Source organism: Orbicella faveolata, unplaced genomic scaffold (genome assembly GCF_042242905.1).
Source record: "Orbicella faveolata isolate gen_17 unplaced genomic scaffold, um_ofav_v1 contig_46, whole genome shotgun sequence".
Taxonomy (NCBI): Eukaryota; Metazoa; Cnidaria; class Anthozoa; order Scleractinia; family Merulinidae; genus Orbicella; species Orbicella faveolata.
The window spans coordinates 10,742,187-10,757,500 of record NW_028301576.1 but is presented as its reverse complement, the minus strand read 5'-3'; the positions used below and the strand labels follow the sequence as shown (position 1 = coordinate 10,757,500).

General features: G+C 39.6%; 2 protein-coding genes across 5 annotated transcripts in view; one reads left to right on the top strand and one right to left on the bottom strand.

The window, feature by feature from the left end:
* LOC110047395 (DNA-directed RNA polymerase III subunit RPC2-like) overlaps nucleotides 1-4,667 on the top strand; it is a 32,358-nt gene extending 27,691 nt beyond the window's left edge. The window contains exons 44-49 of one of the 2 annotated variants that reach the window (XM_089278707.1): nucleotides 368-464; nucleotides 1,226-1,316; nucleotides 2,264-2,310; nucleotides 2,631-2,690; nucleotides 3,179-3,268; nucleotides 4,046-4,667. In XM_089278707.1, the coding sequence (XP_089134833.1) occupies nucleotides 368-464; nucleotides 1,226-1,316; nucleotides 2,264-2,310; nucleotides 2,631-2,690; nucleotides 3,179-3,268; nucleotides 4,046-4,178 (518 nt within the window). In that variant the 3' untranslated portion in view covers nucleotides 4,179-4,667. Of the gene's footprint in view, nucleotides 1-367; nucleotides 465-1,225; nucleotides 1,317-2,263; nucleotides 2,311-2,630; nucleotides 2,691-3,178; nucleotides 3,269-4,045 lie in introns of those variants that run through there. The other variant, XR_016203986.1, reaches the window with a different exon arrangement.
* Nucleotides 4,668-6,616: 1,949 nt separating this feature from the next.
* LOC110047350 (L-rhamnose-binding lectin CSL3-like) lies at nucleotides 6,617-12,455 on the bottom strand. 3 transcript variants are annotated; one of them, XM_020753092.2, is made up of 5 exons: nucleotides 12,357-12,454; nucleotides 8,415-8,497; nucleotides 7,999-8,285; nucleotides 7,373-7,675; nucleotides 6,617-6,783 (listed from the first exon to the last, which is right to left on the bottom strand). In XM_020753092.2, exons 2-5 carry the CDS (start codon nucleotides 8,479-8,481, stop codon nucleotides 6,757-6,759), a joined length of 684 nt encoding a protein of 227 aa, XP_020608751.1. In that variant the 5' UTR covers nucleotides 8,482-8,497; nucleotides 12,357-12,454; the 3' UTR covers nucleotides 6,617-6,756. The 3 variants fall into 3 exon arrangements, with proteins under 3 accessions (XP_020608751.1, XP_089134835.1, XP_089134836.1); XM_089278709.1 differs by lacking the exon at nucleotides 6,617-6,783 and having other exon boundaries at nucleotides 7,307-7,675; nucleotides 12,357-12,455; XM_089278710.1 differs by lacking the exons at nucleotides 6,617-6,783; nucleotides 12,357-12,454 and adding an exon at nucleotides 11,975-11,993 and having other exon boundaries at nucleotides 7,307-7,675.
* Nucleotides 12,456-15,314: the final 2,859 nt, after the last annotated feature.

Here is a 15,314-nt window from a genome sequence, read left to right as displayed (position 1 = left end):
AAGAACTCGACGACAGCGGAGATGAAGATGAGTGCCGGTGAAAGTTGCATTCGAAAATAACAGTGTTAAATACTTCTTTTCAGTAGCTACAAATGCTTTTTGTCGCCAAACGTTTTTTTAAAGCAGAAGGAAAGTTTGTAATAAATTTGTATCCTGCCTTCTATGTTTATTCTATAGCAATTTTTTTGATATTCAAACATTATGCCATTTTAAAGTTTTACTAAAATATTTCACGTGACCCCCCCTTTTTCCCTTATTTTTTTGGGATGGCCCCCCCTCGAAAGCCATTTTTTTTCGCATGGCCCCCCCCCCCAAATCCCACCAGCCCCCCCTACCTTATAAAAAATGAACGGTCCCTTAATTGCAGCATTTGGGGGTGACAAGGTGGAAGATGTCTGCAGTGTGCTTGTAGAACATGGATTCAATTACTCTGGGAAGGAATACGTAACGTCTGGTATCACTGGGTAAGTTAAACAAGACAGGAACGTAAACAGTCGGAAGTCTTCGGGTGAACTACAGTAATCTCCGGACGCCTTCGAGTGGTGTTCGGTAATCTTCAAAAGTCTTTTGCGCCTCCTTTATTCTGTCAAATCTGGTCTTTGTTCTTCCGCAGTATAGAAAAGGTCGTGTAGCGTTAGCTGTTGACTTGAACTTGACCACTAAAATCATCGTAAGCGTCCTCACTCACTACCGCCGGGAAGGACTCTCGTATGAAAGGTCGGCGATGCTCGTGGGGAATTTGACTTAAACCCCTAAGGGAGACCAGTTCGGGGGTGGCTCTAGCTTTAGTCGACCCTTAAAAGATACCACCAGGGGCGGCGGAGCGCCCCCCCCCCCCCCCCCCCACCGATTTCAAGCAAACAATACATAAAACTAATACGACAAATACCTCCAGACCTCCTCTGGCGCTCGCTTAGCCCCTCCTCCCCAATTCAAAATACGCTCCGCCATTCCTGACCACTTTAAAACAGACTTGACAGCTTTTTTTATTATTTCTTTTAGTGCATCCCTAAAAGATACCTCGATAGCTAAAACCAGTAGCATTTCGTTCTGAGCATCCTACGTAAGACCAAATTCCTTGATTTACACCCCTAAGCGAGACGAGGAGCATCCCGACCTTGCTGTATCGCAAAATTGTTGATGTTTTCCACGTATTTCACTTTACAACATACGTCCTATGTGTAACGTAAAGTAGTAATGGTCATTGCTTCATGTTTCATTTCAGGGAGCCATTAACAGCGTACATATTCTTTGGACCGGTGTATTACCAGAAGCTGAAGCACATGGTGTTGGATAAGATGCACGCTCGTGCTAAGGTCAGCAAGTAGAGATGACAGTCTATCTGTAGCGTGATACGGAGAAGCTCGAAACTGATGTAGGTCGTAACAAACTTGCGAGTAATTGTGACATTTTGAAGAACAATGCTCGGCAAAATAATAAAAACCTGTTAAGAAGTGAGGATAATGATTAACCGCTTGGGTGAGCATGGAGACAGTGGAGATGGATTGCAATTTTGGCAAACATGAAAACATAGGGCTTGGATTTTCAAGTTCGAACACAAGATTGGATTACTTTGTTAATGTGTTCAATCTATGATGCTATTCTATCTTTTCTCAGCATGAATCTACTAGGTAAAGGTAAAAGGTAAAGTCTGCATGCGAGCCAAGTGGCCCATCAGGCCGGAGCTTATCCCGGTTTCTGTAGCATGAAGCGACTAGAAGTATTTCTACTCCCCCCTGGATGGGATGCTAGTCCATCGCTGGGTTACCCCCAGCATTAAGTTCGCCGGTACCCATTTATAAACCTGGGTGGAGAGAGGCACTGTGAGAGTAAAGTGTCTTGCCCAAGAACACAACACAATGTCCCCGGCCAGGGCTCGAACCCGGACCACTCGATCCGGAGACGAACGCACTAACCATGAGGCCACCGCGCCTCCCCCTACTAGCGTTATTACGAATGCCGTTCTCTTATTGGTTCAGCTACTCACTATTGCGTTTTTTAAGTGTCTGTGAAGAGTACTTAGATAAGGTTTTTAACGACTTGAGATTTTTACTACATCAATTAGATTGTTCGCTCTCCATTTCTACGCGTGAGCTCTTAATTTAATTGTTAAATGTTGTCAGTTTATTTTAGTTAATACTTTTAAGAGCCATTTGTCGAGCAACTGATATTATTTCTAATGTGTTGCATGTCAAACACGTTTATGTGATGTAGTTCTTATCAGTGTGCTGTTGATATTGAAATTTTTTCTTGCATTTTCTAGGGGCCCCGAGCTGTTTTGACAAGACAACCAACGGAAGGACGTTCAAGGTGACTTTGAGCTTTTTTATTAAGTGGGAGGACCAGACGGGAAAATATTTGGCAGATGGAGCGCGTGCAGCGAGCAAAATACCAAGTATATTCACGTCCAATCCTCCAAATTATGTTACGTCTACGCGTAAACGGTGCTTCTGTAAACAAAGTTGGAGGCTTAATAGAGATTGAGGATTAAGCAAAGCGCAAAGCTTGAAAACTTAAACTATAGATTACTTACTCGCGTAGGCAGGTAGTTTTGATTATGGTTACGTGACTTTCAAAAACTAGTCGTGACTGTTCCCAGGATAACATGGTTTTGTGTTTGTTATGAGCAGAGACGGCGGCTTGCGGTTGGGTGAGATGGAGAGAGATTGCTTGATTGCATACGGTGCAAGGTGAGTAAAAGTCATTGAGGAGAATCGTCAATGATTGTTTCAAAAGAACTTTTTTGCGGGTAAGTTTTAAAGTAATCAGCCAAAGCATAAGAACGGGGTACGTTTGACTTTCTATATGTTGTCATGGCAACTGATTTTGAAGTCATAAAGATGGCGTAATCTGTACAAATTTATCAAAGTGTCAACATGATAGTTTAAAGAGGTCAATTATTCAATTTAAATTTTGTTCACGGAGACTAGCTGCTACAAGAAGTGAACAGTGTTCGAGCAGCGTTACGCTTGTAATACTGCAGGTCTTGAAACAGATATCTTGCTCCACGAGGTTCTTCTTTCAAACTCTAGAGAAAGAATGTTGGAATGGGTCTTGACGGCTTTGGAATTTATTTATGACGAAGATAGAAACCTCTGGGACCAGGCGAGTCTGCCAAAAATATCAGAGCAAATGGCAAGACGATTGTTGCTTATGTTAACCAAATATTTTTTTGTAGCATGCTGCTTCTTGAAAGACTGATGATTTCTAGTGATGCCTTTGAAGTTGACGTGTGCAGCGAGTGTGGCTTGATGGGATACTCAGGATGGTAATGATATTAGTTTCTATCAACCTAGGAATTCTCCTTACTGTTTTGTTACATTTTCTGTAATTCTTCTTGGGAATATTTGGTTTTTGGACATTTCGTTTTCCTTGAGAAGATCAAATTGTTCATTCTTATAACCCTGCCTGATTGAATTTGTTGTGAAAATGTAAGGGGATGATAGAAGCTGATCATTGTTGGGAATAAGAGGGGTTTTTAGTCCGTTGTCGTAAAATTAAAAATAAAATAATCCTATTGACCAACATCACAGGCCAATGTGAACTTGTGGCAAGTACACGTAACTAGTGTCAAGTGCAGGACAAAGTGCGAGATGAAGCCGTAAGTGGTTTTGTGTTAGGGCACAGTAAAGCAAGCCAAAGCAGTGGCCAATTCCCTGTATTAGACGTGCCCGCATGGAATCATGGTAGTTGTACTCATCGAAACAATATCCAGTCCAAGATGATGAATATAGCTACCACGATTCTTTGCAGGCGCGTGTCATAGAGGTCCGGATTAATTTCGACATTCAAATCCGCCCAAAAAAGGTGAAACCAAGTTACTCAAAGCAAGGACCGGATTTTTAGATTACTTTTGTGATTGCTTTCGAAAACTACTTGTTGACAGCATTGGTCTAAAAGTTGTGTTAGAGGGTGAGTATATTGTTCTAGGGCACGTGTGTGATATTAACAATAATAAGTTACCTTCACGTAGATGATTCTTTTTCCCCAAATTTAATAGTTTTTAGTTGCTAAGAGCTGATGCCGCTGTTTTGTTGGCTTGCAGGTGTCATTATTGTTCGTCGTCTCACAACATCTCGACGTTAAAGATTCCTTACGCTTGTAAACTTCTGTTCCAAGAACTCTTGTCCATGAACATTGTACCACGGCTGTCACTAAAGCACTATACAGACGAGTGATCAGATATCTGAAGATGTACGCCTTATTTATTGTCCGTGCGACCACTGGAGCTTAGACATGAAGCAAACACAACTATGAGGCATCTGCGAACGAAAAGAAAACATTCAAAACGGATTAGTCGCCTCTCAAAAGCACGCACTGAAGGGTTGGGACTTGACCAAGAAAAAAAAAAAAACCCTTTGAAATTGGAGTTGATTGCGTTTTTGTTTCGAGACTGTAAGCGAAACTTTGCAACAGCGCTGCGTATAGGCGAATCTTTGTGAAAAAATTCACCATCTCTATTCACTTAGGGGAATCTTTGTTTACAGTAATTGTCTCCTTAGCTTGCGCGTCTCAGTTTCTGAGCAAGATACAAAAATATCAGTTCTGTATATTGAAATGGCATGGTTAAATTAACTGTTCCAGGGAATTTGAGTCCGATGTATTGAATCCATTTTGTGCAACGCGGGTTTAAAAACTCGAAATGAAAGATAGTATGAACTCATGAATGCTTTTGCCACCCAGACATTTCGCAGTTTTTGAAAGCTAATTTTCCTTGAATATTGCACCCAAAGTGCCAAAACTCTCACCAACTGCTACGGTATCACAAAACCGACAGAGAAGATACACAACAAACCCAACTTATTTATTTAGTGATACACTGTAAGTAGTGAAATCCCCTAGTCACAAGGAGCGACTTCTAAGCAACTTAAGGCTCCTACTAAATCCTCAGTCATCACTGCCACAAACCAACAGTAAATGTCGTGGTCTTCGAAGAAATCTCTCGATCCACTTGACTTTAAATGAAGTTCCTCAATTATGCTCGATAGTTCTCTACGATCCTCTTGGTATAGCTTCTCCAGTCGGTCTCTGCCGACAACAATAACAACCCACGCTCGCTAACTGAGTGAGAGTCCTGCTATACAATTATTTAATATTCTAGAACGTTCTTGGAGCTTCTAACACAACTATTTATGTAGCACTGCATCTTAATTACATCATTTAGGGGAATGTTCTAAACTGTTCCATAGCATGACAGTAGAATGTTCTGGTACGAACATTGTCGTGACTACACATTCTAGAAATTACAAGAAACTTCGTATTTACAAGGCTCTCGATAACACAGCTAGTAAATTTCACAAGCTCTTTTATGTTTCTATAAGTTCGTGTCAAGGACGATGCCTTCCCTGCGCAAAGTCGTATGTTAACGGGGAAAAATGTAAACAATGACGTCGGCAAAAGATTCGCCAATACTCAAGTTAGAGAATCTACTGAGTGCGGCATTGCAGCGCTCTCTGCGTTTGATGGTGCACCTGTAGAAGCACGGAGAAGTTTGCACTGTGGCATGTAGCATGTGTTGCGGAATGGCGTAATAATGTGGAACGTGTATTTATTGAAATATTAATTTTTTCCAATTAGAGAAAATGGAAGTTAGGTTAGCGTTAATTTGAAGCGTTTTTTTTTTTTTGCGGTTAGTTTATTCCTTTTAAAAGCTACATAAATGATGCCACATTCCCTCTGTTACTCTCACTACAGTTAAGCGCTGCATCGGGGTCGCTAATATCACTAGTATCACTTGATTCTATAACACAACCTTGCTATCAGCGCGAAGCTGGTGAGAGGACGCCCAGCAGATATATAGGCAAAATGTCTTAGATTTTTTCAGGTGAATCGTGTGTCAGTTAACGTATTTCTCAAATGCTCTAATAATTTGCGATTTTGCTTCTTCGTTTTCCCCTTAATTTTAGTTTCGATTGAGAAGTCATATCAAACATTTCCAAACACCTCGAAGTTCGCCAAAAATACTTCTTTGCGCGCTATGTTTTCAATTCTCTGTGCGCTGTGTTTTAAGTTGTGTATGACATATTACTTCCTTAATGTGCTGCGTTGAACCTAGACGTTAACAGATCTCACTAATGAAACGTTCGTACTTGTCTCAGTTCACCAACCATCTTGACCAAACAAGCTTAGAGAATAAAGAATTTATTATATGGACTTTGATGAACCTGCCTTGGCTTCGGGACAGATTTTTCTTGCGGGGCACAGCGCGAAAAACCGTGCAGGTAAGATACGGTCATCCTGCCCGCTCGGGTAGCCAATCACAGCGCGGGATTTGGTTCATCTTGCCCGCTCACGGAGCTAGCCATGTAAAATATGTAAAAATGGACGTAACTAATTTCGGTGACATTTTTTTCTCAAATCTACCTTACAACACCACCTCATAATTTCAGGGATTAGAAACTAGCTCTGATTAAACATTCATGTAAAGTGAAACAGAAATCTGCCGCAGATTTTTCGCCGCCAGGAAAATGTGAATTTGCCTATTTAAAAAATATCTCAAAACCAGTCTTATAGATTTCTATTTCACTTCTAATTCCTGAAGTGTAGCTGTAGGGTCGTATCACTCTCTCAAAATCCGCCTAGTAAGCCACCTTATGGAATAATTGAACACCACATCTTGACAATGACCTTCCATTTTTATTTCCCATTTTTATTTCCCTTTTCTATTTCTACATCGCAGTTTTCCAGATGCGTTTCTTTGTCCTTTGTTGCACTCATGTTTTAGGACAGCACCAGCTAATAATGATGCCAACTCGGCTAAAAGTTTCGGCAACGGTAATGGACCTGTACGAGCAGACAGAAAACAAAATACACTGAGTTAATTTACCAAACAAAGTAAAACGAGTGTGCTTTCTCCATTCTCGATTGATAAATAATTTGCCTTTGGCGCTTAAAGGTGTCTAGCGACAGTTTCCAGCACTTTCCCAAAAGCTACATTGACAGATCAATACTACCACTAATGGTAATCTCTGTGGCATACTTGTCTGCCATAGCAACAGTTCAATCTGTTACAAACACCCTTAATGTTAGCTTCAAGTGTTTATAACTCAAAACGAGCTAGGTGACCCCCCATTTTGTATTATCAAATGTGATAAGCTTGATAAGATTCAATTTTGGCGAAGTTTTAAAAAAGATTCCGTCGAGGGAATTCAAAGCCACCGTAAATTTTCGGAATTTTATTGGGCTAAACAACATTGCACAACGGTAGGGGTTCGCGTGTTTCAGGCCGCAATCCCACCCCTCCCCCCCCCCCCCCCTCTTCCTCACCTGTCACACAAAAGTATTGTTTTAACTCAGCATTGATGCTCACTTGTTTTTTCATTCATCGCGGCGTGTTTTTTAAAACAAAGTATATAAGCTCAACATCACTAACCTCCAGATATTTCAGGGTGAGGGGGCAAGGATCCTTGCCAAACTTGGCGTTGTTTGCTTCCAGCAAACAACTATTCTGGTCAGTGCAGTCTCTCTCCACGGTGGCCATGGAGCTCTCCGCCCCGCAGTTTGTGTTAAAGGCGATCAAGAAACCACAGACATGTGCTCCCTTCAAACGGCCATAATTTGCATAATCGATTTCAATCTTGCGTTCATTGGGGCAGTCTATATAGGCTTGATGACCTTCGCAGACGCGAATCTTCTGCAAGGCTTCTGGTGTTGCTGGTATGCACCTGTAATTGACCTGTCGGATCAGAAAATCACCGGCTGTGAGGTGAATATCATGAATACTTGAAACGCTTCTTCCTTTATTCGTGACTATGTGACACAAAATTATGTTAGTGTGCAAAAAACTATTTATCTCGAGCGATTTGCAATGCAGAATAATTTTGTTTTGCACAACCTATCCAGTAATCAACACTTTTTGAAAAGCGTATTCAATACACTGAAGGTAAAATGTTACAGGATTTCTGCTGGCGATTTTTTTACATGTAGGATATTACTCTTCTTCAAATAATTTCTCTGTTAGATTTGAAGATTAAACTATGTGTTGCATGTAAAACATACCTTCAAATACTTATGGGTACCAAAACACGGGTTACCGTAGTCCACGTTATTGGCATAGAGAGTGCAAGACCTGAAGCCATCGCATTCCTTTTTGGTGATTTCCAAGGTACTCTCTGTAGAATAGCACTTCGTATTCCAGTCAAACAAAGCCAACGGGCAATACTTGCTTCCTGGCTCTGTCCTCCCATATTCCGCCCCAACAATTTCAATCTGCTGTCCCTTACATTTGATTTCGAGTGACTTGCCCTCACAAACTACCGCTTCATAGTTAGGCTGCGTCCCCCTCTCTATATTACAGAAGTGAATAGATCACTCGTTATAAAGGACTATTAAGAGTTATAACTCATCTCAAATGATACTTCAACTACTAAGCCGCAAAGGCTTAAACGTTTCAGCCTTCACTAAATCAATCTTACTTCCGCAGTGAACTCCACTCGTAACAAGAGAAAAGACGAACACCATCCAAGTTGGGCTCATGGTCATTGATGTCACCTTCAAACTGAAGAAAACAAATAAGGAAGAGTATGAATAAACAGACAAATAACTCATTACATAAACAATATATAAAACATATAAAATTAGATAATTAAATAATTCGCACAACTCGAATATAGCGATATTTCTTTTGATATTTAGTGCAAGGTCTTCCTGTAAGACTGTTATTAACATGATAAATATTTGTTAGGTTTGGTTTAATATTAGCCGAAAAATTAGCAATTATGTGTAACGTGTCCATACGTCGACTGCAATAGCGTTCCCATATACATGCTCTGTAATTAAACACATCACTCGTGTACCTTGAACATTACAGCTTTGGATATGAAACTTTGCAGAGATTATCTGTATATCATTGACTTTACAACGTTTATTTTGGTATTTGGATTGAAATATTTATAGCTGAGTAATGAACAATTTTGTAAAGCGTCTTTATGCATCAACAAATTCATGGATACTGTGATAGCTCATTTGGTAGACAACAGGAGTGCAGTATCTGTATATCGTCTTGTCCTCACTGGTTCTAGTCCGGTACAAAGTGTTTTTTTTCTTCTCTTTCTCTCTTTTTTTTATTTTGCTGAAGTCTAATAAAGTCAGGAGCCATATCCGTCCCCGATTATGGCTCCCGATAAAGTCTAATAAATATGTAAAATAAGCTTTAAAAAATTAATTTGGTGATTATCAGTTGAAACTGACTACAGAATAATTAGTCTTATCTTACAAAATGCTTCTTATAAGGGTTCTTAAAATTAGAAAGTGACGTGGCTTCTTGAATTGCTTTTGTTAACCCATCAAAGATCATTAAAAAAAGACCGAATTCACTGTTATATTCACTGTTATATTGATTTTTCTTAGATCAATGCCGCTAACATAGGTCAACATATTTCTAAAACAAAGAGCTTCCAAAGGGTAGCAAAACAGATATACACGAGTAGTCACGCGTATCGTTTTTCGCCCGGCGAAAGTCACGATACGCAGGACGCATAAAAATGTTCAATATTAACTACTTAATAACCGAGAGTGAGGTCGTTACGGGAAAATCTCAAACTGAGGCCTTGCCGTATTGACCGAGCGATAGCGAGGTCAATACAGTAGGCCGAGGTTTGAGATTTTCCCGTAACGACCGAACGGTCGAGGTTATTAAGTTGTTTATTATATGGCTCATCATATCAATAAAGAGAAAAATCATTCGAGCGGAAGTCGTCAATTTACATCCGGCGATGCGCGCGTCTACCGATTCATTCATCGTCTCAAACCTAGGGCAAAACTACATAATCAGTGAATTTCACCACTGTATTACGTATTCCGTTAAAAACACTCATTTCTTTACGGAAAAGTCACTGTCACAGCCTCAAAAACGTATTTTAGTATCGTGGTACCACAAGTTGATGGGGAAGTTTTTCCGACTTTTGGGGCGAAACGTCAACGGATATAGAAAAGACAGCAAGTGCTTCAAAATTGTCCAAACCAACCGTCTTTCGGTGAAAGAAGATACTAATGCTTCAGAATGCACTGCTCAAAATAAGCTTAACTCGATCTTCGCATTCGCTTACGACGACATATCTTCGCCTTCTTCATTCTGGGATTTATGGATGAACATTTCAAGCCTTGTGAACGTCTGCAGTTATCAGAAACACTGCTACCAACAGAAACCGCCCGATTGTTTACATCTGATGATCCTGGAAGCTGATTTACACTTGCTTGTGTCAAAGCAAGAGAATCTATTTGACGAGAACTTTGACGGAGTTCAATACTTCGGTAATTGCTGTGACTAAGATGATAACTTATAAGTTTCTTTGTGGTGTTCTGCTCAGGATGCATGGCAGATCTGCCGGTGGTGTTTTTTACTTAGCGATTTTAGCTTTACTTAAGACTAGGCAAACTTTGATTGTTTTTCACTAGTGTCCGCCAAGGTTACCGACTGGTAAGTCATCTATATAAATTTTATTAAAGAAATATCTCTAAACTTTTAGCTACTGCTATTCTCGTACTGATTTTAATCGGCTTTCATCGCTTCAATGCGCTTGAATTTTCAGAACCGGGCTCTTCCTAATTTGCATAATCCGTAATCGGCCCGTGGGCATTACGGGAAAATAATGCCCTACAATTCAGTGACAATTAACCAATCAGAGCGCACGTTATATCGGCCACAAGCCAAAGCCATATAATAAAATATTCTAATTTATGTACTATGCCCGCCCCCAGGGGTAATATGTGGAGGATAATTGAAGGCTTTCGTGCAAAAAGGGCGTATATCACTTTTTTGGCCGATTGTTATTTTTAGCAGGATTGAGCTAATTTTTGCCAGACTGACTTGTTTTGACATGAAAAACATCGTTGTGTAATTGTTTTTGTTGATTTGCACTTCGTTTTCGAGAAATAACGTATGCGAAAAAACTCAGTCAGTTTTCCAAGCGGCATCTTTTGGAGCGAATTAATCCTTCGAAGGTTGAATTCGACGCGACGCGAACTTAAACGGCTACTTTTAGTAGCTTCGACAGCACGGTTTTCTTCTTGAATAGATGTTTTTATTTTTGAAAGAAGTAGAGAAATAGACTGGAAAAAAAAAGCGGCCGACATCGTATCGAACCGATGTCACGACAAAACAAACTGGAATCCGACCCGGTCGGCGCCTTATTCGCTTGTGCTAATGTAGCAACAGTAACAGACTAGCGTGATTATATGAATAATAAAACTTGTATCGGTTCGAACAACTAGCGGCAAATGCCACGCTTTGGTGACTTCATCATTTAGCTAAACAGAAGGTTTCTTTTGTTTTTAGTTCAACAAAAGATCTTCAAAAGATACCCTTGGAAAACTGACTGAGTTTTTTGCATACGTTATTTCTCGAAAACGAAGCGCAAATCAGCAAAGACAATTACGGAACGATGCTTTTCATGTCAAAACAAGTCAGTCTGCCAAAAATTTGCTCGATCCTGAAAAAATCACGAAAACCTTCAATTATCTTGAAACTGTCTACGCGCTAAGCACTCGAAAGGCAAGCACTTGTCTTGAAAGACTTTAAACAAAGAGATTGTTTGAATAACAAGTTTGTTAGCAGCCCATATTCTTGAGTAGGCACGTTATGGGGACTGTTTGAACAAACTTACTAGAGGGCACCGAAAGTAAAATTTCACAATGGCTTGGCTTTCCAGCCAAACCTTCTCAGTCTTATAGTTACGGTAGCGCGACTCTTTTGGAGTTAATTTTCATTTGTAATCTACTGAGTTTAACATATTTACTCTTGGTTCTTTAATTATTTTAAGCAAAAGTTTTAACTGTAGCTTCCTCGAAGTTCTGTTATCAGTGATTACGAAGACGTTTGAAACCTTTTTCTCTAAGCAAGATTTGAACTGTGACTTGAAAACCGGATGAAATTTCTCCACATCATAGCTTCCACCAAGACCACTTCAGGACTGAGAAGCGTAGCGAATGAACATAACTTGACGATGCTTGTACGTACACCAATAATATTATATACCTTCTCTGATAAAAGCCAGGCGGGAAAAAAAACCAACTCTTCAATCTTCTCAGCTCAAGCCAAGTTAACAAATTTTGTTAGATGACTATCTTCTGTGTTTATTTTGGCTTCAACACTTGGCTTACTATCTAGGCAAGATAATGAACGATATAACTTTTTTTGAAAGCCTGATGTCCTAAGCCATCTCAGGCTGGTTTATCGAATGTCATAGTCAAGGTATCTTCTAGCTAAATTTTATAGAGGTTTTTGCACTCTCACCAGAAAGACTGAAGAAAAATTAAACACTGAAAGCTGAGGAAAATTTGAGTCGACAATTGTTCAAAAGTTCTGTTTAGCACAAGCACTGATTTGCAACCCATTAAAAAGTTGAAAGCCAGCTTACCTTCCGGTAAAGTTTCAAATAGAGAATGTCAGCACCGTAATTAAACTTCAACACAGCAGGTCAACACCCTCTGAAGTTCTGATGAAATATGACATATGAACGTGGCTTTTACGTGTAAGCAAATTGAATTGATTACGCAGCGAAGCAGTTAATTCTCTTTCTTTTATTCTATCAAAATTCATGATGTTTATCACTTATGATATCTGTAATTCGAAATGGGTGTATTTCTTTCTACAGGTTTGATATGAACATCCGTTTTTAACCCTGCCCTTCATAGAAATTCTTGTCGTAACTTTCCCGGGGGAATTTGTTTCTACCGTTCAGATTAACAGGGTCTTTCCTCTCACTGTTTCTTTGTACTGGTCGGTGCGTCTAACAGAAGTTATATTCCAGTGGTATTGTCAGTAAATTATTCAATACTAGAACAGCGTAGGATGGAGTAGGATGACAGAGGGCACGGTCCATCGAATTTGTTACCATTAATGATACCACTTAAATCTAAAATAAGAAAATTTCTTTTGTTTTGAGCCAAGAAGCTGGCTCTATTCATTATCAAGCGGAAAGGGCGTCTCATCTTCAATAAACGGCGTGACAGTTTCAAGCTGAAATTACAGGGCGCAATATTGAACGGACTATGTAAAAAAAAAAAAAAAGAAAGCCGCTCGTAAGTGGTTTAATTAGAGTTCGAGCAAATGGTGCATTGTTAATCGATGGCGGTTGCAAATGGCGGGCAGAAGTTAATTCTTTGTTATGTTACTTTTGCAGAAAAATAAGACGATTGCTATGTTAATTTGTTGTCGAGAAACGAATTGAATCGATTTCGCTTTTCGCTCATCTCCCTCTTTAACAGTTTCAACCATCATAAGTGACTTTATTATCATTTGGCAGTGGAGCGAAACTTGAACCAAACATAGGTTTGCCTTTGATATGTTTATCAAGCTGAAAAAAGGAGGATTACTTTGTTAGATTTTAATCTTTCTCGTCAGCTTTTTATAGTCCAATTTTCCGCCCACGGTTGATATCTATCAGTTAGATCGGCCATTCTCCGAGGTCATGGTTACACAGCGAAGCAGTTAATTCTCTTTCTTTTAATACATCAAAATTCATGATGTTTATCACTTATGAGATCTATAATTCGAAATGGGTGTATTTCTTTCTGTACTTTTAATAAGAGCATCTGTGTTTTGCTTTGCAACACGCTAGGGCTGGCCAAGTCTGTCTGCTAACGTACAGGATCATTCCAAAATCATTAGGTGTCCAGCCCTCCCCTACAACCCTACCCTTCATTGAAATTATCCTGCAAGTATTCTTTTCGCAACTCTCCAAAGGGAATTTGCTTCTACTGTTCAGATAAACATGCGCCTTTCCTCTCACTTTTTCTTTGTACTGGTGCGTCTAACAGAGGTGGTATTCCAGTTCACAGTTGTCAGTATAAAGTCAATACAGGAACAGCGTACGATGGAATAGGATGACAGAAAGCACGGTCCATCGACTTTGTTACCATTAATGATTCAACTCAAATCTAAAATGAGAAAATTTCTATTATTTTGAGGTCTTAGCTGGCTCTATTCATTTTCAACCGCAAAGGGCGTCTATTCTCCCATAAAGGGCGTGACAGTTTCGAGCCGAAAATTCAGGGCGCAATATTTAACCGACTATAAAAACAAAGAAAACCGCTGGTAAGTGATTCACTTAAGATATAAGCAAGAGGCGAATTTTTCTTATGAAGGGACTACAGATTCGGCGCTGGTTGTAAATGGCGGGCAGAAGTTAATTCTGATTTATCTTAGTTTTGCAGAAAAAGGAGGCAATTGCTATGTTAATTTGTTGACCAGAAACGAATTTCGCTTTTCGGTCATCTCCCTCTTTAACAGTTTCAGCCATCATAAACGACTTTATTATCATTTGGCAGTCGAGCGAAACTTGAACCAAAAATAGGTTTGCTTTTCATAGTTTATCAAGCTCAAAAAGGGAGGATTAGTTTGCTAGATTGAAATCTTCTTCGTCTGTTTTTTTTTATAGTCCAACCCGTCCATTCGCTATGTCATTTTTCGCCCACAGTTGATATCTATCAGTTTCGATCAGTTAGATCCATTCTGAGGGTCTCGTGGCAGGCTCGTAAGGTCTCAGATGAATGGCTTGATGTCCTTTACGAAGCCCTAAAATAATTACAGCTGCTAACAATGAAAGAATTCCAAGCTTACGAGAACTGCCACACTTCTGATTCTGCGCTGTGTGCCAACATGTAATTTATGTTAATCGTAAATCAGCATAAATTACCAGTTTTCGCGAGTGAGCGCATTATAATGTATTGTTCCCTTTCAGTCAAGCGCGTGGTGTGACCTTTTCCTATAAAAGAATAACAGAAATTGTTAGTGAATAATTCTTTCTCCCCAAAACTGTTCAAGTTTCAAACCCAATCCTAACAGTCATTGTAAAAGATGCACTGTTCAAATACAAGGAGTGACGTAATGCGACGTTTAGATGCATCTAACATCATTATCATGAATAAAAATCGTTGAATGTCAAAGCTGTTACATGTAAAAGACCGAAACCTATACCAACGCATTATGGAACACACAAGCTCCAGATCTTCGATTGGCAAACATATGAAACAACTATGATGGAGTCGACAAACCAACTATCGCGGACAATTTTTCGGTCCTCAAAACGGCCGGAATAAACTAGACTGCCTTGTTCACGAAATGTTGTTTATTGTTTATACAAGATCTCAAACCATCATAGAACGTGCAATCGGACTCGATTCGCGCGAAGCTTTTCATTAGCATAATTATCACGCACACGGGAATGCCACCTAACGATATTCATAACTCAACTCTCTTTTACCTTTGACATTCAACGATTGTTATTCTTGATAATGATGTTGGATGCATCGAAACGTCGAATTACGTCACTTCTTATATTTCTTGTTCAAATACACCGTTCAAAATGTTTTTT